Below are 26,416 nucleotides of genomic sequence, written 5' to 3' on the forward strand. Positions count from 1 at the left end.
GTATATATATAGAGGCTTCTTACGTAATCAATTAATAATTAACATTTTTTTATCTTTTTAATCTGTTAGTAATAGACCCAAACTATATATCATTATTAAATATCATAATTCATACTACAAAAGGCAGGGATTAGGAAATAGAATAAGTAGAATAGTTTATAAGTATAGCAATAATTCCAAATAGTTGACAATATAAGTATTATCCAGCACAACTCAACTTCAAACACATTTATCAACATTAATTATCAAACAATCAACTACTACTTACAAATACATATCAGATACTTTCCCGATCAATTATAATCTAAAACGTATCATTTCAAACTAGAAGAATAGAAAATGTCTCATAATTATCATTTTGATGTAACAATGTCATGTTCAGGATGTTCAGGAGCTATTGAAAGAGTATTAGGAAGATTAGATAATACAAAAGCAAATATTTCATTAGAAAAACAAACTGTTGATGTTTTAACTGATAAAGATTATGATACTATTTATAATACAATTCAAAAAACTGGTAAAAAAATAAATGATGGTAAAATTATTAGTTAAGAATTATCATCTCAACTTTCATCAATTTTTTAGAAAGAAGAATGAGCTACTTACTTTATTGTTAACTTATGTTCAATAATTTAAATGTTAAGTCAATATATAATGATTACTTATATAGTACCTACTTACATTACATTCAATTTAACAATCTATCTCGTGTATTCAATTATTTGATTTATTTAGTATCTCAATCTTCAGTCATATTCCGAAACTCTATTATTTCATTTATATAATTATCTCTAATTTCACTTTTTAAGAATATAATGGTCATTAATTTAACTAATTCATTAGTTGATAAATCAAATAATTCACCATCATAAAATCTATTCATTATATCTTTTAAATGATTATTCAACAAGAAATTGATATTATTTAATTTATTAAAAGAATTAATTTGATCTTTTCCTATTTCAATTGAACTTAAATATGATAATGTTATATTATTTAAATTGTTTATTATTAAACTTATTGTAGTGCATTGAAATTCACTAATATCATTTAACTCTAAAATGGTATTGATTACTAAATTATTACAAAATTCAATTAAATCAATGATTAGGGTCTTAAATTTATTAAAGTTGGTTGATTTCAAACTCTTTTCCTCAAATAATATCTTAAACCATTGATAAATATAAGAAAGTTGATTTAAATTAAAATCATCTAATTGTTTTACATCATCTGGATCTTCATCTTCATCTTCAATTTCTAAAGTTTCTCTTTCTTCAACTTCAAAATTCAATGATGATATTAAAATTTTTAATTCTTGATAAAATTGTATTTGAACTTGATCCCACATCTTATCAGCGAATTGTCTAAAAGATGAATCATTTAAATCATTTGATAATTTTGAAAAATCATTATAAATTAAAAATGAATTTTTTAACGAAGGATATTTATTTGATGATATTGCTTTTATACTTGTATTTAAATATTTATAATTTGTAGAATATTCTGAAAATTCTTCATAAAGATCCTTTATAGAATCTGGTAAGGTTGAAATCTGTATTGTATCATTGGTTGTGCTGGAATTGAATTCACTTTCTTTTGTCTTGCTTTTATCATCATCTTGTGTTTCTTGATCCCATCCATCATCCCAACTCTCATCCCACCCATCATCATTTTCATCAATAGATTGTGCTTTTTTGTCAGTAGTCGTCAGTAGATCTTCGATTTGATCTTCATTTGATACAGATATGTTTTCCACCTCATTAGTCTTACTGAAATCAGTATTTTTAATCAAATCTCGAAGTTTGTTTATATAATTATCAATAATCCAATCTAAATGTAAATCTTTTAATTTTGCTTCGATAGATTCATTTTGTTCAATTTTAAATAATACTTTCCAATTATATAATTCACATTCTTTAATTAAATCATTCAATTGTTGAATTGCGGATTTATTTTCAATTATGTTATTGATATTTTTGAATATTAGATTGTTCAAATTTTTTGAAATTTTTGAATTGAGGTAGTTTTTGATTGGCTTATAGTTTAATTTATTAATGAAAATTATAAAATTGTAATACGATAAAATAAAATTGCTTTTGTCTTTGTTATTGGAAGTGCCATTCGATATTTCCATTTTAAGTGAATCTCCATCTTCGTCTTCAATTAATTCAATAATATATCCACAATTTACATCTTTATCATAAGACTTATATAATTCATCAGTTATTATATCATATTTTGATTTGTAAGTATTATACAGTTCTAAAGCGTAATCATTTTTAGTTAAAAATGAATTATAATCATTTAACAATGAAACATTTTCAATTAAAAATTCATTTGGTAAAATAAGTTTAAGATGATTATTTAAAATTTCAATATATTGTTGATAATATTTTATAATTGATTTTGTTAATTGTTTATAAATAATAAAATTGGAATTTTTTAATTTTTGAACTGATGAAATTTTAGATTGAATTGATTTAAATAAATCATTTAAATAATGAAGATCTAATAATGAACTTTGAGATAGTTTTAAATTAACTAGTATATTTTCAATTTCTTTAAATGATATATATATTTCATTTAAATTTTTTAATTGATAGATTTGTTGTTCTGTAATTTCCAATTTTTGATTCAATTGACTTAATGATAAATTTTTCAAACTTAAAGATTCATTTTCTTCATCTATATTTTTTGTTCTGTTTTTATTATTTTGTTTTGTAGTGATTGAATCGATGATTAGTTGTTTTAAGCTTGTTTCATCTTTTAATGAATTTATGAGTGATGAAATTTCTTCATTAGTATTCGCTAAGTATTCATGTTGAGTTTTTAATCTTTCGTCAGTAGATAGTGTTGACATAGCCAGTCAACTTTCAGTTTAGTGCAAGTGTAGGAAGATGTGGTGGCTAGTAGTTGTAATCGTTGGTACAATAAAGATGAAACGTATTTTGAATCAAAACTCAATTTCAATTCTATTTAATGTCTAGAATTTTGAATAAAGGACATTCAATTTAAATTTACCAAAAGGTACTGAAATATTTCATTAAAAAATAAAGTATGAATTTTCTAGTCATAATTAGAGTCCAGGGTTATTATCAGGCCCATATATGTCCCTTTGATAGCATTTAGTAATTGTGGTGTTTCAACAATCAATTCATTGATTCACTTTTAAAACTATGAACCTGTGGGATAGCTACCATATTTCAGTAATTATTAGCTACCACAGAATTCATAAATATAAAAATAAAGTAAATTAATTAGATTTGTATCGTTTTATAGAGAATCAATGGATTTTATATCTATTCACTTGTTTGTGTAGTAATTCGCGCCTACTATACAACATAACCCATATCAAGAGCTCTTACACAAAACTCGATGTTTCAACAGATTTCTAATATTTTGGAGATTTTGAGATTTCGTACCTCGTAAGGGTTGAATGGTGAGTGAAAGACATTATAAGCAACTACTGGTAGAGATATTTAGATAAAAAAGTTGAATGATACAGGATTATCTTCAATTTTTAAACATTTGACCAAAATTTGCATAAAAATTATATCAAATAGATTTCAATAAATAATTTGTAAAACTATTTTGAATATCAAATAAAATTGTTAGTCCTACTTTCTCTCAATTGACAAATTATCCAATTGCAAACCAACAATCAATGAAGAGAATAAATCCATTTAAACAAAAGCATAGAGTTAGGTTGTGAGACTTTAAATACACATTATTCTGAAAGCCAGTTTGGTAGCTCTAATTTCTATCATTTTTGTTTATCAATCATAATTTTATGGTAAACTATTTATTCCAGCTATAAATATCAAAAGTTTCAACAACTAGTTTCAACAACTACAAATCATAGCTTTCCCTACTATATCAATAAATTTTATAAAAGATTAATTAAAGAAAGACTAATATTTGATACAGTGAAGACTTTCATATAATAATATCTGCAATTGTGTTTATAGATCGAAGGGCTAATTAGTTCGAACATAATTTACGTTTTAATCTCATGAATATTTCAGTTACTTTTCCAGAATCACATCAACACAAGTATAGAGTGAAGTCGCTGATTCAACCTCAATTTAAAGACGGAAGGGATGAAATTTCAAAGGAGGAACTAGATGTATCACAAGTTGCAGTCCCTGTCATCAATTACGACAATCAACAATTTGTTTTGATAAAGGATGTTTCAAGATTATGGAATTTTACTTCTTCTTATCAATTGATTTTAGCTTTGACAAAAAATGGAGTAAAAATTAATGAAATAGAAAAAACTGATAAAGATATTAACAAGGAATTATATGCCTTGGATGTAATTGATGAGACCGAATTATCTACCAAATTGTTCTATATTGCATTGAATAAACTAGCGTCAGTCTTGGAAAACAATAATTGTTTATACTCCAATAATTCTCAAAACGATTCAAACAAACATTTGAATGAAGAAAAAGAAAATAATGACACGAGGAATCCAAAAGTGACAGAAGAAGACAAGGAGAATGATCTCATTATAGAAGATGAAGAAGAAGATGAAGTCGATGAGAGTGAAGACAACGACGATGATGGTGATTCCGAGTCTGATGATGATATCTATGAGGAAGAGAAGGGACAAGATCCTTTAAAAAAAGGTAAGACGCATCACATTCACAAGCATAAATTTGATATGAAATATTTAGGTGATGATAAAGTAACCATTAGTCAAGTTTTTCCCCAATACGGCATCGTGGAGTCTACAATTCAATTGAATCATGGATCGTTTGGTTCATTGAATCCATCTACAAAATTGAATTTTTACAAACAAATTCCGAATCATGCTGGATTCAAATTTTTACCCAATACAAAACTTAATTTTGATGAAAGAGAATTGATCATGAACACTAACAACATTTCCAACATACAAATGAACGATGACTTGACTGACAGTGATAAAAAACGAAATTTCAGAAGACCATTAGGTAAAAATAAAAAAAATAATATTCATATTGATCCAAATGCTATAGATTTATCTGAATCAGTCATACCAGGACAAGGATATATTCCAGAATTTAATATTAATCATTTATGTAAAGTACCAAATTATTATGTCACTTCAAATCATCAATCTACGCAGCAGTCGTTTAATACTAAGAGGCTTAACACAACTTCAAACTCATCCTTTTTGTTTAACGATGGAATAAAAATGTCAAAAAATATTCAACAATTAGTGTTTAGTAATGATAGTGATAACTATCATCATTCAAAATACTACTATACAAAAGGTTATAGGGGACCAGGGTCAGGTAATTATAAAGATGGTGCATTAATGAATAAAATCAACAAAATACATACTACACAAGATAAAAGAAAATTTCACAAAAGGAAAATTCTGAACAAAGACAGATATAACAAATCGTTAAAAGGTCTTTTACATGATACTTTTAATGAAAACTTTGTGGAGTCATTATTAGCGGAACAACGTAAATATACCGAGGATTATTCCAATCTTGAAATGTTACACAATAATTTGCAATATAATTTGTTGTTGAACTCATATCGAAGTATATCTGAAGATACTTGGAACTGTTACTTCAAGTTTAAATCTTTCGATTTTGAGCAATACAATGCTATAAAAACCGAAAAAAATGAAAATGAGATAAAGAAAAAAGCAATCGAAGATCATAGAAAATGGACTGAAAATGAAAAACTTAGAGAGGAAAGATTAAGAATGGTATTTGATGATGAAAGAAAGGCATTTGAGGAATTACAACAGAAGTTCATGACAAAACAAAAGGAATTGGAAGAGAGAAAAAGAAGACAACAACTTGAATTATCATTCGATGATTCCTTTGATGGAAATAATGAAGAAAATGACAAAAATGAAGATTTTGACAATCTAAGAATAAGTTTTGAAAAAGAAAGATTAAATATAGAAAAGGAATTTGGTGTTAAAAAGAAATCCTTCATGACTCAAATTGCACCACCCGCACCAATCGAAACCCCTCAATCAAATATCATTTCAAGATTTACTTCACCAGCTGCATATCCAGATATTGCAAGGCACTTACCAATTGACTTGAGATCAACTGGGGACACAAACAAAGATGAAATTCCTTTCATAAAAAATCCAATTCAATGTGTGAGTACTAATCCAACTTCTGGAAATGAAGAGTTTTTGACGAAATATGAGATTGTTAAAATTCCCAATGCTAATTCATTTGGGTGGGATAACATTAAGAAATACAAAGAGAATTGAAGCATATATCTATATATAATATTTTAATGGTCATGCTTTAATAGCCAATTAAAATCATCAACTCCGCTGAACGTAGGAGCATTAGGCGAATTTCTAAATTCACCATACACTAGGCAATAATGCTCAAGTAAAAGTTTTATTTCTTCAATTTCATCTATCATTTCTAAAGAATTAATTCTTCTCAATTCGATATCATCTATCCAAGCCGGAGAGTTTTTATTGTAGCCAGCTACATTACTTATATCCGTCATTCTAATATTTGATAACTTACACATGTCTTTAAAAAATCGCAATCGGGATTCAAGATCAGGATATTCATCAAATGTTTGTAGATTTAATCCTCTACCCATCAAATTTTGATTCATCGTTGAACCAAATGAGTCTTTTAGTGACATTGGTTCGTAAATCAAAAAACTAGTGAGATTTTCATTTCCAAAATTCGTACAAATTTCTATTGTTGAACGGTATTCCTCAGGTGACAAATAGCATAAAACACATTCACTAATGATCAAAGTGGGTAAGTTTGTATCTAAACCTTTAATTTGGGTTATTGAATTGAGTCCCCTTAGATCCAACCCATGAAGATGATATCTATTAGTGTGTAAGTTGGGATCCAAGTCATTAAATGATTCCTTCGATTTGACACTAGGGATATCCAATGGGTCAATACTCAATAATTTCATTAACCTCGGATTATTTAGTATTCCTAATTTTTTAATCCTTGTTGATTCAGGAAAATCTATTTCATGATATTTTGTCATAGGATTTGTACTTAGAAGATGAAACGCTCTTGTATCTGAACCACTACCTAAGGATAAAATTTGACAAACCCCACCAAAATAATCTATGTATTTTTGAATAAAATCAGTTATAATTTTGGTTCTCATGTATGTGCCTCTATTGATAATAGGTAGTTTTTTACTCAAAAATTGTGCCTTCAATGTTCTCGAAGATGATAACGAGGAATAACCTTGGGAATATTGCAAGTATGTTTGATAAGAATTTATTAGGTCATTTATAAATTCATCCTTTGGTTGTAAATAATTTTTTTCATTTATACTGTTTCTACAACTCAATGCATCCAAATCTGTTGCTCTTATCAATTTATCATGTCTCTCCTCAGGTGAATTCATAATGGGATTTATTTACCATATACGCTTGTTTCGTTGACTTTTTTTGACGGTTTGATATTTAAGTGATAGTTTCAGAATTTTGATTTTTAGCGGTTCGAATATTGTATTTATTTTTCTTTTGCAGCAATTGTTAAAGAAAACATTACAGCCAAAGTAAAGTTAAAATTGCAGAGAATCTCGGTTTCGTCCTTGCCCTAAAGGAATATAATATCACGTAGGGTTAAACATCAAGAGACAATGAGAGAAAGAAGAGGAATTTTCAATCCTCAGAACTTATTTTTCATCAGTATCAAGATTTGTATATAATAAGTACCTCTTTACATCATTATATTTTCTCTAGAATCACCCACCAATTGTCCTTTTCATAACCTTCTTCTATAATTTTACACGATTTTGTTGCCAATGCGTTTTGGGCAAGTTCCCCCTTTTTATACAAATGATAGTATCTGTATTTTGTCTCAACTTCTTCTTCCGGTTGTGGTTCGATATCGTCAAGTATTGTATCAGGTGAGTTTTTTTCATGATTGTTAGTTTTGGAAGTTTTATTCTTAGAGTTCCTTGCTTTCTTCTTCTGCTTTTTCTGCAACACCCATGGTATTAATATATCTTGTTCATCTCCTTCTTTATATCCACGCCTGGAGCTCTCTTGTTCTAAAGCCCAACAGTAAATTAGGCATTGTCCATTTTGCCTCAATTTTGATAGTATATGCTGTATAGCTTCGATTCTTCGATTTTCATTCGCAAAATGATGTATTACTGCTATAGATATTGCAAAATCAAATGTGTTATTTGGATGAGGCAACGATAGACCATCCGCAATACTCAAATTATATTTGTTCTTGGATATTTCTTGCCCACAATGTATTAAACCCAGTGACCTATCAGTTCCTATTATAAAAAGATCTTCTGATACATTCAAATATTTCCCATTCCCACAACCAACATCTATACCAATTGAGTACTTGGGTCTACTTTTCAAAAACGACTCCACTATTGGCCATGGTTTGTATCTTGTTTGTGAAAAATGAGGTGCTATTGCGTTGTAAACATCATGTACATAGACTTCTTCTTGAAGCGATGGCTGCAAATCTTTCTCTATAGTCAAAGAAGGTAAAGCAGACATTCTTCCAAATGTGAGTAACTGCTCTTGCTTTGACAGACTGATACGTATAATGTAAATGAAAATGAATTATTTCTGATCAGTCACTATCTTGTTTTAATAATGTAGTCTTCTCATCGTTTTAAGTAACTAGGAAATACCCGATGCGCTCAAAACTTAAAAATTCTTTGTTCTCGAATTGAACTCATTATCATTATCGATCACTCGCTACTATCTGATACATTTAAGACAATCGAAATATTACTTTCACAGATGGAGAAAACCCAATTGATTTGAAGAGGTTCAAGGGAATAGAGAGATGCCTTAAAATGAAAGAGATGGAGTGTAAAGTTGGACCAATTCACTTTTTTCATATCATAGGAATGATAGCTATGTTACTACCTTGGATGACTTTGCCTTATCTATACCCGCCGTCAACAAGTAAACAATTAGGTGTATACCCGGAGAACACCTCGCTGAAAGATAAGTTGCCAGTGTTTTTTCACAGTGATTTGAAATTCGAAATACCAATATCGGTACACTATAATAATGAATATTTCACATTACCAGATTTGATTGAGTCTACTCAGATCCAGATCGACAATGAATTGAATCAAATGATTAATAGCTATGAAAGCAGACTGAGCTTAAAGATCTATCTAGTTGATTGTATCAACAAAGACTGCAAAGAAAATGAAACTGAATATCAATTGGATTTAATATTAAGTCGTGATAATTCTCTCGGTGTTTCATCAGACGCATTAAAAGCCGTTGTTTTTTACTCATTAGATTCTATCCATTCAAACGACTTGCCCTTTTTGATTACGCAAACTGTTTTACATCATTTTGTTCACGGCGATATTGAATTATTGAGTAGAAAATTGGGTGAGGACAAAGTTAAAAATGAACTATATTTTAAGCTTAAATTCATAGGTCCATCTTTCGAATCAAATAATAACGAGCAAGATCCACCTATAATATACAATGTGATGAACATCATTAACGAGTTTTCAAAGCTGATTGGCCCCATTACCAATATGATATATGATCTTGATCGATCGAATCTGAGTTTGGCGGGTATGGAATATGATGACTTTGATGAAGCTGCCACCGAGGATAAGATTATAATAACGTTTCCAAATAAAATGAGCAAGGTTCTCAAAATCAACGAGAATAATGATTTCGAAATGACAATTCATAAATTGTTCTCCATAGTCGAAAAACAAGTCGGTCTTCCATCGAGACCAAATAACAATTTCGTTATTAGATATTATGCTTGTTTGAGATGGAAGATTAGAGATGCAGTGTACCAAATTGAGAGGAAAATTAACCAGATGGAGAACCAGGATGTTGAGCTTGCCCAAAAAGAAGAGCTTACCAAGAACTTGAAACTGATCCTTGATTCGATCAAGCAAGATCGTAGGACTCTTGCGTTAGAGGAGCATTTGAGAAGATGTAAAAGTTTGTTATATAGCATTACTTAAAAACTTTTTACACCATCCAACCAAACGACAACTCTGAAAATAAATGGCTCTTTTTATCTTTGTGCCTTCACAGTAGATCCTCGATTGGTGCTTGTATTGTACAGATTTTGTAATTTGTTGTTGATCTATTTGCATCCTAGATGTAAAAAAAGAGTTCTATCAGAACAGAATTTTTGATAGAGAATATTCAAAATTAGTACAACAAATATTTCCTTCAATAACAGGTAAGAGCCATACCGTACAACTGCCAAAAATAGGTGAAGAAAAAAAACCGTGAAACAGTCACTTCATATACAGTTCTCAACACAATACAAAATTTCAATAAACAGGAATGGTAAGTGAAAGTGACTCTACAAATTTAGAATCAAACACAGAAAATATTGCATCATCGTCATCGACATACTTAAACGAACATGACGAGGAGTCCCTGGATGAGAATTCTGACGTGAGCTTGGACGAAGAAGATGAAGAGTTGATATGGAGGGTTTTTTTCAGTCAGTTAGAAAAACATCGGGAAGATTTTAAACATCAAAATGACACTATCAACGAAAGTCTAGAACTTGAAAACGAAATACAGCGACATAATGAAAACGAAATTAAGGACGATGACATATCATTGAGCCCTGAGGAATTGAAATTAATTACTGATTCATCATTAATCTCACGGTATAGAGAATTGAAAACCGTTGATTTTGACAAAACTTTATCAGAGGAGGACCAAAAAAGGCTTCTTATATCCAATTTCACCAATACCCAAATGGAGAGATTCGAAGCTTATAGACGACTGACTATAAACAAACCAGGGGTCAAAAAATTATGTAACGCGATTATTGGTCACTCAGCTCCTCAAGTAATTACAACAGTCGTTGCAGGTGTAGCAAAACTGTTCATGGGAGAATTAATTACAAAGTCTTTTGAAATTCAAGAAAGGGATAATAAAGGTAAACTTTTGATGGATATAGAAAATAAGAAGTTACAAAAGTCAAATTATTTAAAGACCGGGAAGGCAGATACCAAACAAGTGCCTTTAAACTTCGCAGGAGATCGAAAGCAACCTTTACAACCAAGTCATGTAAGAGAAGCTTGGAGACTATACGAGGCAGAAAGTAGCGGGTTCTTAAAATAAAATTATGAAGTTGATATGATGCTATCATCAGGAGCACTTATGTGAAGTTTGAAGTTTTAGACACGAAAAGTAGCGGACTTCAGACAAACGCACAATCTCGAGTTGTCAAAAAACGATTTTTTTCGGAATGTTGGTCAAATGGAATATTTTTTTACTCATGTATTTCACCAAAAATGGTTACTATTGCTTTGCTGCAATCATCAACTTTCGCTCATTTTTAGTCTGATATTTTAAACGCAAAAGTCGGCCTTCACACGAAGCCAGCTTTGAGAATTTAACAGCTATTATGCTTGGCTGAATACACGGACTTGTACACTATGAATTTATCAAGTGGTGTGATCATTTTTTAAAACGACGTGCGATAGATGTTTTCACCTGAATCACATTCCAACCAAGAAAGTGGGAATTAATTTAAAAGCTGCTTCAAACAATTGGAGTTTGTGAGAGCTAAACTTAGGTTCTACCTGATGATGGCAAAGTTAGACTACCAATTAATATATTAGTTTAGAAAAAATTAAGAAAACCATCGACTCATTTTATTAATATATCCTGCTGTATATAGTCTATAAATTCATCTACTCACATGTAATAAGACAAGCCATATTACTGTTGTCTGAATATCCTGAGTTACTTTTTTGTAGTGAGGTGATAATATTAAAGTATTTCTACTTCTAATACTTTAGAGTCTTGTTTTAAGGAAAGCAAAAAACTTTATATTGCATATTACTAAGTTACTCCCATGGAAAACATGAGACAGGCTAAGCAGAGCTTGTGAGGGACTCTTCCATTGCAACTAAATCTTCATATCCCTTGTCCGCACTTGGTAATCGAAGATAAATTCTACATCGAACGTAGAAAGAGTGACACTCCAAGTAATTGGCCTTACAACAAAGCAAATCAAATAAACTACTTCAGCTTCAATTACCACAAATAATTATTTACTGCTTGAAGTCCAAATTCGAATTTTGCTGTAACGGGTCTATCAAATACACTTCTCAGGTTACGCCCAGATCTTACTGAAAATGAGTCTGCTTTCAATACCACAGCTGATATTTATATTGCTCTATGATCAAAAGTTGCAGGTTTTGCCAAACTGACCCAATTTTGACGTCAGATTATTGGTGGACTATCGGTAGTAATGCCAATGTGATCATTTTGCCGACTAACTCCTGACCAATAGATACATTTTAAGTGTACTAGCTTTTTCCATTGCTACTACTGATATGGCTAATAGCCACAATATCCAAGTAAAACGAAAATGAGTTCGGATTCAACAAGACCAGCAAAATTTAACCATGAAGTTTTAATATTAGAGCAACTGGGATCAGAAGCGAAGTTAATACTTGTATTTGAGTTTAGATAGGGGCAAATTCAGGATTTGGCTTACTTACAGCAAGGTAAAACTTTGAAGCAAATTAGGTTGACGGTTGTTTCCTTCAACTATGTTGTTGTCTCCTAAATTGACCAGCATTTTTGCAATACAGTATGAGTTTTATCACGCTTTTCCTATTGAAATAATATCTTGTGCCAGCTAGATGTTGTAAAGATAGAGGTGATAAATTCTGAGGAAACGGATGAGATAAATTAGGCAATTGATGTGAAATTGTATGAACATTCAGCATACCAAATAACTCTATTCATACTTTGTGCAGCAGCATCTTTGATGGTCAGTTCTTCATTGGGGATAAGAAGACCAATGAATACCGCTCTGTAACTTCATAATTAAAATTAGATATGAAATGTTATCAAAGTTTTCCATACTTCAGAACCGCTATAATGCTAGACCAAATACATAAAACTTAATTTCCTCGGCGCTAGAAGCTCAAAATATAAGTTGATCTGATCCCATTTTCGCCAATACTACGAGCAGTACATGATTTTTTGAACACTTGCTTTTGAGAAGTGCTGAAGACCAACACACCATAAGACAACTAACTGGACTAACCCAATAACAAACGAATAGCAGTAGTAAGAACGAGTATAAACATAACAAAACCTGCAAAACGTTCTAAGACATATGTGGGAGACCAAAATTGAGGTGTTAAGCACTCATACTATGAAAAAGAAAAGATCAAGATGATGTAAACCAAACAAGACCTATATAAGCGATAAATCCAAATCAATTACTCTAATTTCCAACGAACTGGTGAACATAAACTCCACTAGTTATCGGAGACACTATACTACGCCTGGAACCAACGGATAACAAGTATGAGAAAAACACGTAATGGAACTGTCAAAGGCAGAACATTCTCATGCAGAAGTACTTCCTTCTGCTACACATAAAATTGACTTCACAAATCTAATACTTCCGGCAATAAGCCATTTTGACTAACAATGAGGGATAGAAGTCAAAAAATGGGAAAGTTGAGCATTAGCAAACTTGATTCATACCACTTCATCATTGAAGTCTAAGTCGAAGCGAAATGAACTATGATACAAATTTTTGCGGTACGGATGTTTAAGACGCAGCATAACAAAGTAATTCTTGCGGTACGGATATTTATTACATAGCATAACAAAATTCTCATTTTGGCATATCAAAAAAATTAGCTTCAGCATACCAAAATAAAAAGTACAGCATATCGAAATCTAGAAGAAGCATACCAAGATCTAAAGATTCCAAACCATAACCTAATATAGCATAAATAAACACAAGATAAAAAACTCCAAATACATAGCTTCGGCAGAATACATGCTTGGCATACCTCAAGCGGAAGTTCAACAAAATACTGGCGGTACTAAATAAACTCAATATAGTATATAACATACTGAAAGCGGATTAAAGACAACAATATAGGATTGGTGTTTTTCCATAGTTTTAACCAAATACATAATCCTTTTTCTCAACTTGCATCGATAAACTTGCCGCCCATAATTTCGCCAAATTTTTCGTACTTTGATTCCAACTGATTAAGCAAGCATCAACATGAGAAAAGCAGTATTAAGCTTTAGTTCGCATAAATTCTAGCCTAGAAAATTCGAATCTTAGCCTAAATAGAACTAAAGTTGTTACTTATATAGTTAAATACAAGTATCGACTATATAGCCTAAAATGATAATAAATACTCCAGTAGCTTTGTCAAATAAGGAATAAAGCCCACAAGCCGAGTATCACCAGAAAAAAAGCTTGAAATTAAGCCCAAGAGTACACTTCTCGCATTTAAGCCCGCCTAATAAAGTTTATTATTTGTTCATGCCTGTTTGAAATAAATACGAACGAATATAAACCTCACGTTACTCATTCAGGTTAGGATAATCGAATGATAGCTACGAAAAATGAGACTCTTCGTTCTGAAGCAATGTAGAAGAATTGCAAACTATTAACAACATTAATCATATTTTGTTTATATTCGAAACATGCAATCTTAGTAGAAGTAACGCTATTTACTGGAATTCTAGATCAATCATTTTGTCTACATTCAAAAAAAAAATGATGACAAATGATATACGTTCTCATTATTATGCTTATGTTTGATTGTTGCAAACGTTTAGATCTATTGCAGAGGACTATAACACTAGAGGATTATAACACCACGAAGACGTCAACATGGTTATAAATTCTAATAATACTTCTATTATCATGAAAAAATATAACTCAGTTTCAGACATTGTATTTACTCATTCTGAGTAATTGATCTGAAAATTGATATGGTTGATTTTCAGAATATTGCTTATAGAGATCAGTTACTATGCAAAACTTACCATTCAGGCAATAGGAACAGAATGATAAGTAGTTTGGTTAATCAGGCATTAATAAGGAACTTGTGTGCTCATGATTTTTTTCAATTTATCTAGATGTCTCTCAATTTGTTTTTTTTTTCTAATAATTTCTAAAAATAATTGTATGAACAAACCTTTACGAATGAGACGATATTGGGAAATTTGAGTCGAAATTCATAAGTATAATAATTGGATTGATTAGGCTGGTCATTTCTCGCATAGCAGTAGGTTGTTCTTTACTTCTTTGTATGTGTCCAGTATTAAAGTATCAATAAATATATTGTTTATTTTTTAATACGGTTTGTCAGTTTTCAGAGGCACCTAGGATTACAATTGATGTGTAGAAGGTGTTGCTTCTTTGATTTTCTACAAAAAGCTGTGTTTATATACGCACATTTGATAGTTTGCATTAGGTTGGCTTATCTTTCTTCCTTATGAATTATTTGTGGTGTCAAAGTTATGGCTTTTTGTAATCTTCGCGTTAGGCTATCATGTTGTGCTGATAATAAGTAGTTTAGTCGTGTTTCTTAAAGCAATTTAATAGCGTGGTGCTTTTGTTTTTAAGAGATACATAACCTCGTTTGATACACAACAATTTCTATGTTGCACTTGCATTGTGGCGGAAGGTTTCATCCGTATTGTTGACATACCTCTTGTGTTTTCTTATACTTTATTTCGATTTTGAAATTGCTAAGATCTTGGTATGCTTCTTCTTGATTTTGATATGCTGTATTTTGAATTTTGATATGCTGAAGTTTTTTTTTGATATGCCAAAATGCAAATTTTGTTATGCTATGTAGTAAACATCCGTACCGCAAGAATTACTTTGTTATGCTGCGTCTTAAACGTCCGTACCGCAAAAATTTGTATCATAGTTTATTTCGCTTCGACTTAGACTTCAATGATGAAGTGGTATGAATCAAGTTTGCTAATGCTCAACTTTCCCATTTTTTGACTTCTATCTCTCATTGTTAATCAAAATGCTTTTGCCGCGAGCTGTCTAGTATCAGATCTGTGAGGTCAAATTTATATGTAGCAGAAAGAAGTACTTTTGAATGAGAATGTTTTTACCAGCCCAATTGGTCTTAACTTTTGAAATTGTATGTGAAGAGTTACGTACGAGTGAAACTATAATAAGTTTATCCGAGAATTTTGAGAATAAGAGACTGAATTCTATATCATCATTTTGGTGATAAACGGAATTTTCACACACACCGTGATTATAACACATTTGCTCAAAACTCCCTTGTAAAATGTGACATAAAATGATAATAAATGCATTTCGAGAATAATACTTCCGGCAGTTTCACGCACCACTGCATTTGGTTGGGACGAAACAGCAGCATCTGTTCAAGGAAGGCATTATTCTATTCGGTATCTTTTTTAATAATTATAATTGAATTTAGTTGGAATTATGGAAACTTAGGATCTATAATTTATATTGACTGGCCAATCCATAAAAGTGTATAAAAGTATGAACGATATGTTAAACCAGTTAGCTTTCGTGTTACAAACTGTGAATTCGAAAAATATCTCACACTTTTTGTATCGTTCATATTTCCATATACTTATGTATATCAACCAATCTATAAATCTTCTAAGTTACAAAGCTTTGTTTGAAATCAGTTAGGATACAGCCAAATTTCAAAGTAGGTATTGAGAAGACCAATGCTACCCTTAAACACGATATGAAGGGAGAAATATTTTTCAATTCATATGTTAACGGCAGTATATCGCCAGTTGAGCAGCTTCCCGTATTCATCGGTCTGTATAGCCATATAACGATGATTATGACATATTATAACTCAATATAAAAAGGTTATTATGAATTGCTAGAGTGAGCACTTCGTTATTAAATTTGCTTCCATTTCATTGATTCAGTTGGAAAATTTCTAGTTCATACATTACATCAGAGTGACCTTCGTGCAAAATGATACGTGTTTTGTCCAATCATGAATAGTTCGATTTACGCATCTTTAAAGCAGACTATTGTTATAATGCATAACCTTTTGATGACATTGATTTCGTATTCTTTAAATGTTACCTGTCAGCCATAGCAATTTTTTGGTAGCTGTAAGTCTTGGTGTTCTGCTTCAGCAGTGCCTAAAGCAACTACTTCAAAACCTGTTCAAAAACGGCATTCGTCTCCTCAATATCTTTTTTGATAATTGACAATATAGTTGAATTTATTTGAAGCTGTGGTGAAATTTCTAAATGGGTATGAGTAATGAGATTCATTGAACAAATTTAAGGAAGTTTTACTAATATTAATTCAAACAGACGATCATAAATATTTTTGTGCAACTTGTTTTCTGCTAGCAGGAGCTCATGATTAATTTTGTGCAACTTAATTTCAGCTAGCAGGCGCTCATAGTTAAGCAAAACAAGATTTTCTTTGTCTCATAAAACATAGTAAAAACAGCTGTGTCTTATTGCTCAAACGTTTTCATATGGTATTGGTATGAGTAATGTGGATTTATTGAACAAATTAAAGGTAGTTTTTTCACTATTATTAATTAGAGCAGACGATCATAAATAGTTTTGTGCAACTTATTTTTTGCTACCAAGAGCTCATGTATAATTTTGTGCAACTTAATTTTAGCTAGCAGGCGCTTAGAAATAATCTACGGCTAAACCACTTTTTCATGAATTTTTCAAGACAAACTTCATCATCATCTTCAACTCCAAATATTTCCTCCAAGCTCTACACAAGAATAATATTTTCATCCATCTCGTGACGGATTTGACTCGCACTTTCGTGATATTGTTATGTGAAGTTCCAGTTTCGGGAGTATAACATCGCTAGATTCTCTGAAATAGAAAATTCTTAGACAAAGCCTCCGACAGAAAATTACTTGAGGCAAACATTTAGTTTTGCCCACTTTGACTAACCTCTATGAGAGGTTCTATCAAATATGATAATACTAGCATAGAAGTAGTCCATATTAATTAGTTCAAAAATGATTTTAATTTAATTCGAAAAATTTGGCTGCAAAATTTCATATAAAGAGGTAAAAAATCTGATTCGAAGAATTTGGCTGCAAAATTTCATATAAAGAGGTAAAAAATTCAATATGTACATTGATCAAAATCCAAATGCTCACAAATTTATCACTTATTTTCTCATAGACAACAAGTAAACGTCTTAACTCATCCAAGTCAGAGCAAGAATGTCGTAACTAGAGCAAGAACAAGGTATCTTGACTAATAATATCATCCCCAGACTCATTATCGGAACACACATGAAGAACAAACGAATGTTTACTACTAAATTTCAACAATTTAACATCCTAGCATTGAAAGATTCCTTTTGAGATGATGTTAATAAGCATCATGTTCAGTGAATGTAGAGCTAGAATTAGTTGCACCGAAGTCACAAAAGTCGACTTTATCTTTTCAAATGATTGTGACTGAGATCGATCTAAAAAAATAGATAAGATCAGTCAGGTATTCCGTATCACTTAATCAAAATCTTTGAACACTTAATGCGAATGATAAGGACCACTTTAAATCTTGGTATTTAAAGTGCACTTTTTTTTGGTTTCCAAGACATGATGCCCATATCAACGTACTTTAATAACCCTTGTCTTATGAACTAGCTCAAGCTGTTAACTACAAATTTTAAGTTTGCTCGTCGTTTATTAGTCATAAATTATCTAAAATAGGCAAGAATATCCTCTAATTCAAAGCAAATAAGACCATGGTGAACCGTCCGTGATGCTAACTCACGGTCTCAACTGGAGACAAGCATGCATTATTCAGCAAGAAAGTGTTAGCGAGGACACGTTGCATTATCGAACCAAATTCTCATCTCTGACTTTTTCTAATAATGTTTCTCCTAACTTTCCAAATACCTCCAACTTTGGGTTTCACCTTAAAGCTTAAATATGGTACATATTTTTTCGTCGCTGAAGAGTTCTCGTGTAAAAAATTCGGATGCAATACCTCAGGTGAAGGCAAATTTCCCTCTCCACGAATGAATAATATTTTAAAATCCGAGTTCAAATACTTCTGAAGTTTGGCTGTGACATTAGGCGGAGCATAAATATTTAGATACTGGTCTTTATTATTCAAACTGTGAACTATCAGTAGCCCTAAAAACTTAGATTCTTCTTCATTGATTATCGAATTGGCGTGTTCCGCACTCAAGAGCATTGGTAAACCACCTGATTGGATAATATGGGGTATTTTAATTTTTTTTGCCTCAATGATATGTATACTCCAAATCATTGACTCAATAAGGAATCTTGTAGTCGTTAGATCTCCATTAAATTTTAATTCATAATTCAAAATTGACAATGCATTTATTCCAACCTCATTTTCTTTTGTACAATAACTCAATTTAGTTGGGGAGAAATCTAAAATACGCGACGTGAAGTCGTACTCATGACCAGAAACTTTATGGAAATACATCAATTTGTGAATGCACCGTATTTCACTTGCGGATACTATTTGGTTTGAAAAAATCCCGTTTACCAAATTCAACCTTTCAAATCTTAATCCACACAAAATATTTTGATTTTCCTCGTACTCAGTAGATAAATTATTTGTCAAAAGAATTAGGTTTGATGGGCAAATTATATTCGAAACTTTCAAAAGTAATTCTTTTCCACACCCCTTGACCCAACCAGGTGTATTTACTATCACCATCGTGCCAGTTTTCAGAAAATGCATTAGATAATGATTGTACAATCTCTGCACAATATTCAAAAATCTAGAAGGTGAATCCATAGGGCTAGAAAATCCATAGTAATATTCAACTTTATTTTGATCGATGTCTTGCTCAATGAAGCTGGCGGTCGTATGATTTGTTAATGACATGCAATAAGGAGATGATTGTTCAGACTGTCCAGGATCTATATCAATCAATACCACCGATTTTCTTTTGTGAACGAGTAAATAGTCCATCAAAACCTTTGAATAAGTAGATTTCCCCGTATTTTTGTTACCAATTACCATAACACTACTTGGTGCAGAGGAGGCAATAAATTTGAAATTGTCAGACCACAGCTCGGGAATATAAAGACCGTTAAATTGATTGTCATTTTCATGCAAAACTAATTCAAATGTATACTTTTCGAACACACTTTTCTGCTCATTTTGAGCTGTCGATGCAAAGGGATAAATTCTATTTAGTTTTTCAAGACCATTTTCAAAATTCGTTATTTTAACTATTGAAATGTTCTTCTTGTCATCTAATTCCGTTGTTAGATACGATATCATTGGAATAGCTTGTGTTTGGGATGATTGAAATTGATAAATTTTATTCAGTTTCGAATTCAAAGTAAAACAATTATTGAGCAAAACAGAACCCTCGAGAACTTCCATCTTAAACTGGCCATTGATAAGTATGTGCTCCGCCTCACATAATGTTACGTACACATAGTCGGTATGGAAAGAAAGGTTATCGATACTGGGTGAAAAATTTGAATTGAGAACTAAATTCTGATGTTGGTATAACTTCACTCCAGTCTGATCCGGGTTTGAGTATTTTTGCTTAGTATCATTCATCTTAAAATTCCAATTTTCATTTGAATTAGTATCATCTGTATTTTCCAGTCCATTCTCATTGTCTTCAACATTATCCTCCTTTTCATCATCTGACCCCTTCGTATATTTTAAAATCTCATCATCTAAATCTTCATTACTGCCTGCTGTCTCTTCTGATGATGAGGTAAGATGTGTTAAAGCTTCACCAGATTTAAGAGCAGCATATGCACTCATTCAAACTGACCGATTTATTCTCTTTTGATTCTTCTGATGTATTGATAACTGTCGGATAATGAGTTCATGTAAAGGCCCTGAGGTGTTGATTAAATCATATGAAGATCCAATTCGTATCTGGCTCAACTTCGTCTAGATTGATACTTTTTAAAGTTGAAAACTTCGAAAGCTTTTACGTTTATTTAAAAAAATTTGGTGGTATATATTAAGCCATCGAGATGATTTAGTACAATTTCTGCGCAATTTCAATACGAAATACGCAGTCAGAAGGAAGATTCATTACATGCATTTATTTATTACCAAATTGATGGTGCTACAGAGTTCCTTCTTTTAATGTGATAGAAGGTTCCATTAAGTCAAAAAAATAGTGTCTTTACAGGGAATTCATATAATTCTCTACATGTTTTCGACAACCTTCGGAAGTTGTAAAACATGTTCAAAAAGATTAAGATGGTTTGATTTCAAATAGAAGCTGAATCTCTGAAATGAGTAAATTTTAGGTTCTGTGGATCACATTTGGTCGATAATTCGTTTCAATTTTTCATATACTTCACTGGAATTTTCGATCCTTTTCAAGTATGATTTATAGACGTCAGTCTGATACTTGACTTTATTTTCAAAAATCGCTTCCAAATCGTTGTCAAAGGACAGAAAAGAACCCAGATGGTTTGTCGTAATTTCCGTACCTTCAATTCCTAATTCTGATTTGTGGTCATCCTTCAGCTCCTGTTTAAAATGATTCAACAAAGCTGGCATTAATTCCGTAAATATAGCAGTTTCATAATCCTTTAATATGTTGTACAACTCTTTATTCTTCTTAGTTTTTGCGTTTAAAAGGCAATCTATTGATTTGATCTGATTGAGTAAAATATCTTCATTTTTTGCAAGGTCTTCCTCCTCTTCTACTTCTTCTTCAATATTCAGATGCTCTTCTGACTCCGAAGACCCATTGAGATTATATTTTTGATCCAACAATTGGGAAATAAGAGGATCAGCCACCTCTTTTTTAACATTGGCACCCTCTACCTGAATTGTTCTGTGGTAAAATAGATCCTTCGGAAATTGATGAAAAGCAAAGTCCAGTTCGTGACATACTTCTGATAATTTCTCATGGTTTTTTTTAATTTCAGCACTTAATTGATTGGTTAAGCTGACTAGAGGCTCCAAATTCTCGGTCCTTAATAAGTATTGATTGTTGTCACCGGTGAGATTGAAAGGAGTACCATTCTTAAAACCGAGAGGGCCATTGGTATTATTCCTATTAGATTGCATCAATATGTTCAACCAAATCAATGGAATCTACTCCTTATACATTCTAATATAGAACAATCTCCTTGATATAAAGTTCACGTCAGAATGGGGAAAGATTTGACTGAGCTAATTGATAAAGTAAAATTTAAATCAAATGTTCTTGACTATATGCAGCACTGAAAATTGTTTGACCAAAATTATTCTGGTAAATAGGTTACAACGTATAGAATGTGATAAAGGGTGATTATGACTGACGAGTCAGCTAATAATGGATAATTGCGATAGAGAACTCAAAGTAATAAATGATTTGAGTTTTCAGGTTGTCTAAAATTTTGCAAAGTATTGTACATTTTCAATGAAATATTGTCGTTATACCTTGGCCCTAGTTCTGGAATGGGAAATAACTACAAGATCGACTATCTACATGCTTAGTCGTTATGAATTGTATTGGAATACACTAAACTATATTTAATATACAAAGTGAAATTAAATTCAAGGAAAATATATTTTGGTCCAGTTGTTGTATTATGCTGGTTCTAAATCTTGAGTTTTTGCCCATCATCTTGATTGAATCCTTTGTAAAGTTTGAGCCGTTTTTCTTTCTTGTTTCCCCTTTTTCATGACTTGTTTTAATGCAACACTATCTAATGGGTCTAATAATTCAAAAGAACATAATAATTCTTCAGAAACACTCATCACTGCTCCCCAATTATCGAATTCACCACAATAATTTGGCGCTGAAAAAACAGTTACCAATGTTCTATCATTGAAAAATTCATATCCATCTTCAACAACCATATGAGCTCTACAAACTAGATCAAACCCAAATTTACTTAAAAATTTGTTTATGGCAACTTTTGAAAAAACATAAGATACACCCCTTTCATTATCTTCCCATTCATTTATAGTATCAGCTGGATCTGACCATAGTAAATCATTAAGTAGTCCGAAATCCGGAACATCAGTCGGCCTTACAATATTTCGTATCTCGTCCATGGAATTTAAAACTGGTGATAATCCGCCGTGAACACAAAATATTTTACCCGCCACTATTGCTGCTATAGGTAAGGTATTAAATGTATCTATAAATAACTTCCAAGTTTTGATATTACATCTTCTTTTGCATTCATCATAAAATCCATATACTCGCGTTACATTTGCACATTCATGATTTCCTCTTAAAAGAAAAAAATTCTCTGGATATTTGATTTTATAACATAGTAATAATAATATAGTTTCCAAACTTTGCTTACCCCTGTCAACATAATCTCCAAGAAATAAATAGTTAGTCTGCGGTGGGAATCCACATTTCGTAAAAATTCGAATTAAGTCACCATATTGTCCATGAACATCTCCTACAACTTTAACTGGGGGTGATAATTCCAATAAGGATGGTTGTGATAAGAAAATTTCTCTAGCCGTAGAGCATATTAATTGAATCTCAGTGTTCTTTAAACAAACATTTTTGGTTCTTTTACCGCTATAACCCGCGTCTAGTAGCCTTTGAATTAAATCCTCTATATCTATGGTATTACTACCTCCACCTAAAGAGGAAGAAGTTGTTGACTGTTTGTGAAGATGATTATTGACAGTTGAAGTCGTCTTTGAAAGTTCTGTCAAATCAGCAGCCAGTGACTGCCTACTACTTTGAATACTTTTAGTATCATCATTGTTATTAATAGATATGTTTGGTGACTTTGGGGCCAGTAAATATTGTTTTGAATTATTTGTCTCATCATCATTAGCCGTTGGGTCTATGTCTGAAGACAAATTTGTGGGTTGTGGAGATAAATGATGATTTATAGACGGTATGGAGTGATTGGTTGAAGTTCTTGATATGCTGTTTCCATTCGAGTTATTTGCTGAGGTTGATAATGGTGAATTCATACTTGGCGATTCTAATCCGGAGACACTTATGGATGTATTAAGAGTTTCATTTGTATTTCTTCTGATAAGAATTGGCTCTTTTGGTTGGACTTGCATCATCGAAGGTGGTAAATTACTATTGTCGCTGAATGAAGTTGAGTATATATTAGACGAGCTATTGTTTCTCGAAAATGACGGTATCTCGGGGTTAGTTTCGGCCGAGAGGTTTTTCTGAGCTATTGAATTTGAAATTGGTTCATTGTTGCTTAACTCAGAAACTTTTGAAGCATTTTCTTCATTGTTGGGTCTAGAAGTAGACGTAGCTGAGTTTTTGCCTTCACTCTGGTGATTTTGATTATGATCATTTGAATTGTTGTTCGAGTTATATTCATTATTGGTGATGTTATTGTTATTCATACTATTTAAAGATAATTTACTCCTTAAAGATCTTGAGGATTTCGCAGATGTAGATGTATCTGTACGTTGCAATGGAGCTCCACCGTAATTTTTGGTGCCGGGTTTAGATGAATTATTACCCATAATGATTGTTTGATTGTTCTCGATGTTACAGTAAAAATATCTGGAAGTTATCGGTACAACACCAATCCTATAAAATCTATATTATGGTATTCTTCTAAGTTATAAACTTTGATATATGGACTTGATGGAAGAACACTTCAAGTAAATTGTTCCGAATTTGTTGAAAGTAGATGTGTTGATTAATGTGCCTTTGGATCAATCACAATCAAAATCAAAATCAAATAATTTGAACGATAGAATTAATGTATGTCAGCTAAATTTGAGATTTTTGTTTGATATTAATCTGCGAAGTTGTGTTAGTGATTGAATTGAACTTGAATGCTAGATGAAATATTTAATTATTTTCTATAAACTTATCATTCCGACCTTTGCTTTTTGGATTCTTCTCTCTTTAATTTCGCAACAAGTAGCTACCAATTTTAGATAAGATGTCCCGTTTTATTTTGAATAATTACATGGAAGAACAAAGCAAAGAATATGTAGAGAAAATACATCGTCAGATTGAGATACTAAATTGATTGAATATTTATTCTTCTTGAGCTATACATGACGAAAAAAAGCATGTAGATATGAACGATCAACAAAAAAAACACACAACCATATTTCTCAAGTACCCAAAATTTCATCTCTAAAATGTCTTTGGTAATTGATCTTTTTAGGTTTCATTTTTCTGACATGATCACTTTTAATTTTATTTTCTAGCTTTTGAGATTCTTTTTGTTGTTTGGATATTTCTCTTACCGTCAAGCCAGGTGAAAACCTTCTATCAACTAAAGCTTGAGTTTTTTTACCGTCTTGATCAACCCCAGGTAAAGCTATGTTTTGACGATAATACCTATGCATTGACCTATGTCCAATTCTTGAGCCAATCGGGGTCGTCAACTCAACCCCAGACGAGTCTATGTATACTAAAGAGTAATTAGTGTTTAATTCTCTCTCGTCATTTGACGTTGACTGCTCATCTATACTCAGCTCGTCCTCAAATCTTTCTTCTTCGTCCACCAACAGTTCACTAGAGGAAACTGGTTCACTTGGGTCCTCTATGAAGGCAACCTGCTTTGACTGTTTTGTTGATCTTTTCAGTTTCCTACTTGCATCTTTCCCTTCATTCTCGGTTGTAAAATCATAGAATTTAGCAAACTCTAGCTTTTCATCTTTACTTTCATATGGTATTTTGCAGTGTCCTTTTGATTTTATATGCTGTCTAATACTCTCTAGATTTTTACCTTGAAATCCACAAACTAAACAATTGAAGTTTGATATTGTTGCACTTAAATGGTTCAATAATCCATCAACGTCACTCAAAAAGGTTCTTTCCGGAATGTATAGACCGTGATAATTGAACATATGCCTTATGTTTCGTTCAGAATCAAAATTCTTAGTCTCACAAAAGAAGCAAGTCGTTATTGGAATTTGAGATGATTGAGTTTCTTCATTTTGGTCTTCCTCCTTCGGTACGTGTACTGTATCCTCTTCCTCCAACTCAAAATCTTGTAAATCATCATAATCAGTAAAGTCCGATGACTCTGTGTAATTTAATTCAGAACCAGTATGTATAGGCTCAATCTCACAATAACCTTCAGAATCATTCAATGAAAATTGTGAAAGCTCGGATGCAACTGAACCTGCAGGACTCAAACTTCTTTCTTGTGCAATAGTATCTTTTGCTTCATTCATGATCCTTTCTATTGGACGACCTCTAAAATTAGTTTTATTTCGTGAGATCTGCAAATTTTGTTTTCTTGAATTATTCTTCTTCTTTCTAGTTGCAATATAAAATCCATACTCATCTTCATTTTCACTTTTGAAATCACTTTTGAATTTTGAGCTTAAAATTTTTTCCGCAAATAACTCTGATGATATTGAAGGTAATTGAGCAACTCTTCTTTTCAAATTATATCTATGCCATTCAGTTTTCATATGTTGTCTTTGTAAGTCAGCATTAACAAACTTGATGCTACATGTGTTACATGTAAACAAACTGGTTTCTGGATTAGACCCACTAGGTAAATAACTCATCGTTGTTTGTCGGAGTGTTGTAGAAAATATAAAAAAAATTAAGATAAAGAAGTTGAATGATTTCAAGATTTAAGGAAAAAATCTATACACTGTAGTATTGATAAAAACTAGTTTTGATTGCTGGCTTTTAAATACGGGTTATAAGAAAATATTTTATCACGCTTAACTTGCAGAAAAACATATCTTGTTTAAGGCAATATACTTGTAAATTTTGAG

At 31.6% G+C, this 26,416-nt stretch overlaps 11 protein-coding genes across 11 annotated transcripts; 4 read left to right on the top strand and 7 right to left on the bottom strand. All coding sequences in view use genetic code 12, as the record gives it.

The window, feature by feature from the left end:
• Window positions 1–339: 339 nt before the first annotated feature.
• On the top strand, window positions 340–552 carry ATX1 (copper metallochaperone; the record flags this gene model as incomplete). The annotated part of the gene is made up of 1 exon (XM_051758482.1): window positions 340–552. The coding sequence occupies one exon, from the start codon at window positions 340–342 to the stop codon at window positions 550–552; it is 213 nt and encodes a 70-aa protein (XP_051614036.1).
• A 187-nt stretch (window positions 553–739) lies between these two features.
• Window positions 740–2,860, bottom strand: DSL1 (Dsl1p; the record flags this gene model as incomplete). The annotated part of the gene is made up of 1 exon (XM_051758483.1): window positions 740–2,860. The coding sequence occupies one exon, from the start codon at window positions 2,858–2,860 to the stop codon at window positions 740–742; it is 2,121 nt and encodes a 706-aa protein (XP_051614037.1).
• A 1,152-nt stretch (window positions 2,861–4,012) lies between these two features.
• KGF55_003666 (uncharacterized protein) lies at window positions 4,013–6,235 on the top strand (the record flags this gene model as incomplete). Its single annotated transcript, XM_051758484.1, has 1 exon — window positions 4,013–6,235. The coding sequence occupies one exon, from the start codon at window positions 4,013–4,015 to the stop codon at window positions 6,233–6,235; it is 2,223 nt and encodes a 740-aa protein (XP_051614038.1).
• Window positions 6,236–6,258: 23 nt separating this feature from the next.
• Window positions 6,259–7,368, bottom strand: KGF55_003667 (leucine carboxy methyltransferase; the record flags this gene model as incomplete). The annotated part of the gene is made up of 1 exon (XM_051758486.1): window positions 6,259–7,368. The coding sequence occupies one exon, from the start codon at window positions 7,366–7,368 to the stop codon at window positions 6,259–6,261; it is 1,110 nt and encodes a 369-aa protein (XP_051614039.1).
• A 325-nt stretch (window positions 7,369–7,693) lies between these two features.
• Window positions 7,694–8,491, bottom strand: TRM9 (tRNA (carboxymethyluridine(34)-5-O)-methyltransferase; the record flags this gene model as incomplete). Its single annotated transcript, XM_051758487.1, has 1 exon — window positions 7,694–8,491. One exon carries the CDS (start codon window positions 8,489–8,491, stop codon window positions 7,694–7,696), a length of 798 nt encoding a protein of 265 aa, XP_051614040.1.
• A 359-nt stretch (window positions 8,492–8,850) lies between these two features.
• On the top strand, window positions 8,851–9,951 carry KGF55_003669 (uncharacterized protein; the record flags this gene model as incomplete). The annotated part of the gene is made up of 1 exon (XM_051758488.1): window positions 8,851–9,951. The coding sequence occupies one exon, from the start codon at window positions 8,851–8,853 to the stop codon at window positions 9,949–9,951; it is 1,101 nt and encodes a 366-aa protein (XP_051614041.1).
• A 331-nt stretch (window positions 9,952–10,282) lies between these two features.
• On the top strand, window positions 10,283–11,077 carry KGF55_003670 (transcription initiation factor TFIID subunit 11 family protein; the record flags this gene model as incomplete). The annotated part of the gene is made up of 1 exon (XM_051758489.1): window positions 10,283–11,077. One exon carries the CDS (start codon window positions 10,283–10,285, stop codon window positions 11,075–11,077), a length of 795 nt encoding a protein of 264 aa, XP_051614042.1.
• A 7,530-nt stretch (window positions 11,078–18,607) lies between these two features.
• On the bottom strand, window positions 18,608–20,524 carry KGF55_003671 (polynucleotide 5'-hydroxyl-kinase; the record flags this gene model as incomplete). Its single annotated transcript, XM_051758490.1, has 1 exon — window positions 18,608–20,524. One exon carries the CDS (start codon window positions 20,522–20,524, stop codon window positions 18,608–18,610), a length of 1,917 nt encoding a protein of 638 aa, XP_051614043.1.
• Window positions 20,525–21,034: 510 nt separating this feature from the next.
• On the bottom strand, window positions 21,035–21,796 carry KGF55_003672 (uncharacterized protein; the record flags this gene model as incomplete). The annotated part of the gene is made up of 1 exon (XM_051758491.1): window positions 21,035–21,796. One exon carries the CDS (start codon window positions 21,794–21,796, stop codon window positions 21,035–21,037), a length of 762 nt encoding a protein of 253 aa, XP_051614044.1.
• Window positions 21,797–22,333: 537 nt separating this feature from the next.
• Window positions 22,334–24,181, bottom strand: PPZ1 (salt homeostasis regulator; the record flags this gene model as incomplete). Its single annotated transcript, XM_051758492.1, has 1 exon — window positions 22,334–24,181. The coding sequence occupies one exon, from the start codon at window positions 24,179–24,181 to the stop codon at window positions 22,334–22,336; it is 1,848 nt and encodes a 615-aa protein (XP_051614045.1).
• A 606-nt stretch (window positions 24,182–24,787) lies between these two features.
• KGF55_003674 (uncharacterized protein) lies at window positions 24,788–26,200 on the bottom strand (the record flags this gene model as incomplete). Its single annotated transcript, XM_051758493.1, has 1 exon — window positions 24,788–26,200. The coding sequence occupies one exon, from the start codon at window positions 26,198–26,200 to the stop codon at window positions 24,788–24,790; it is 1,413 nt and encodes a 470-aa protein (XP_051614046.1).
• Between the last annotated feature and the right edge of the window lie 216 nt (window positions 26,201–26,416).

Source organism: Candida pseudojiufengensis (genome assembly GCF_024610245.1).
Source record: "Candida pseudojiufengensis strain CBS 10847 chromosome Unknown scaffold1, whole genome shotgun sequence".
NCBI lineage: Eukaryota > Fungi > Ascomycota > Pichiomycetes > Serinales > Debaryomycetaceae > Lodderomyces > Lodderomyces pseudojiufengensis.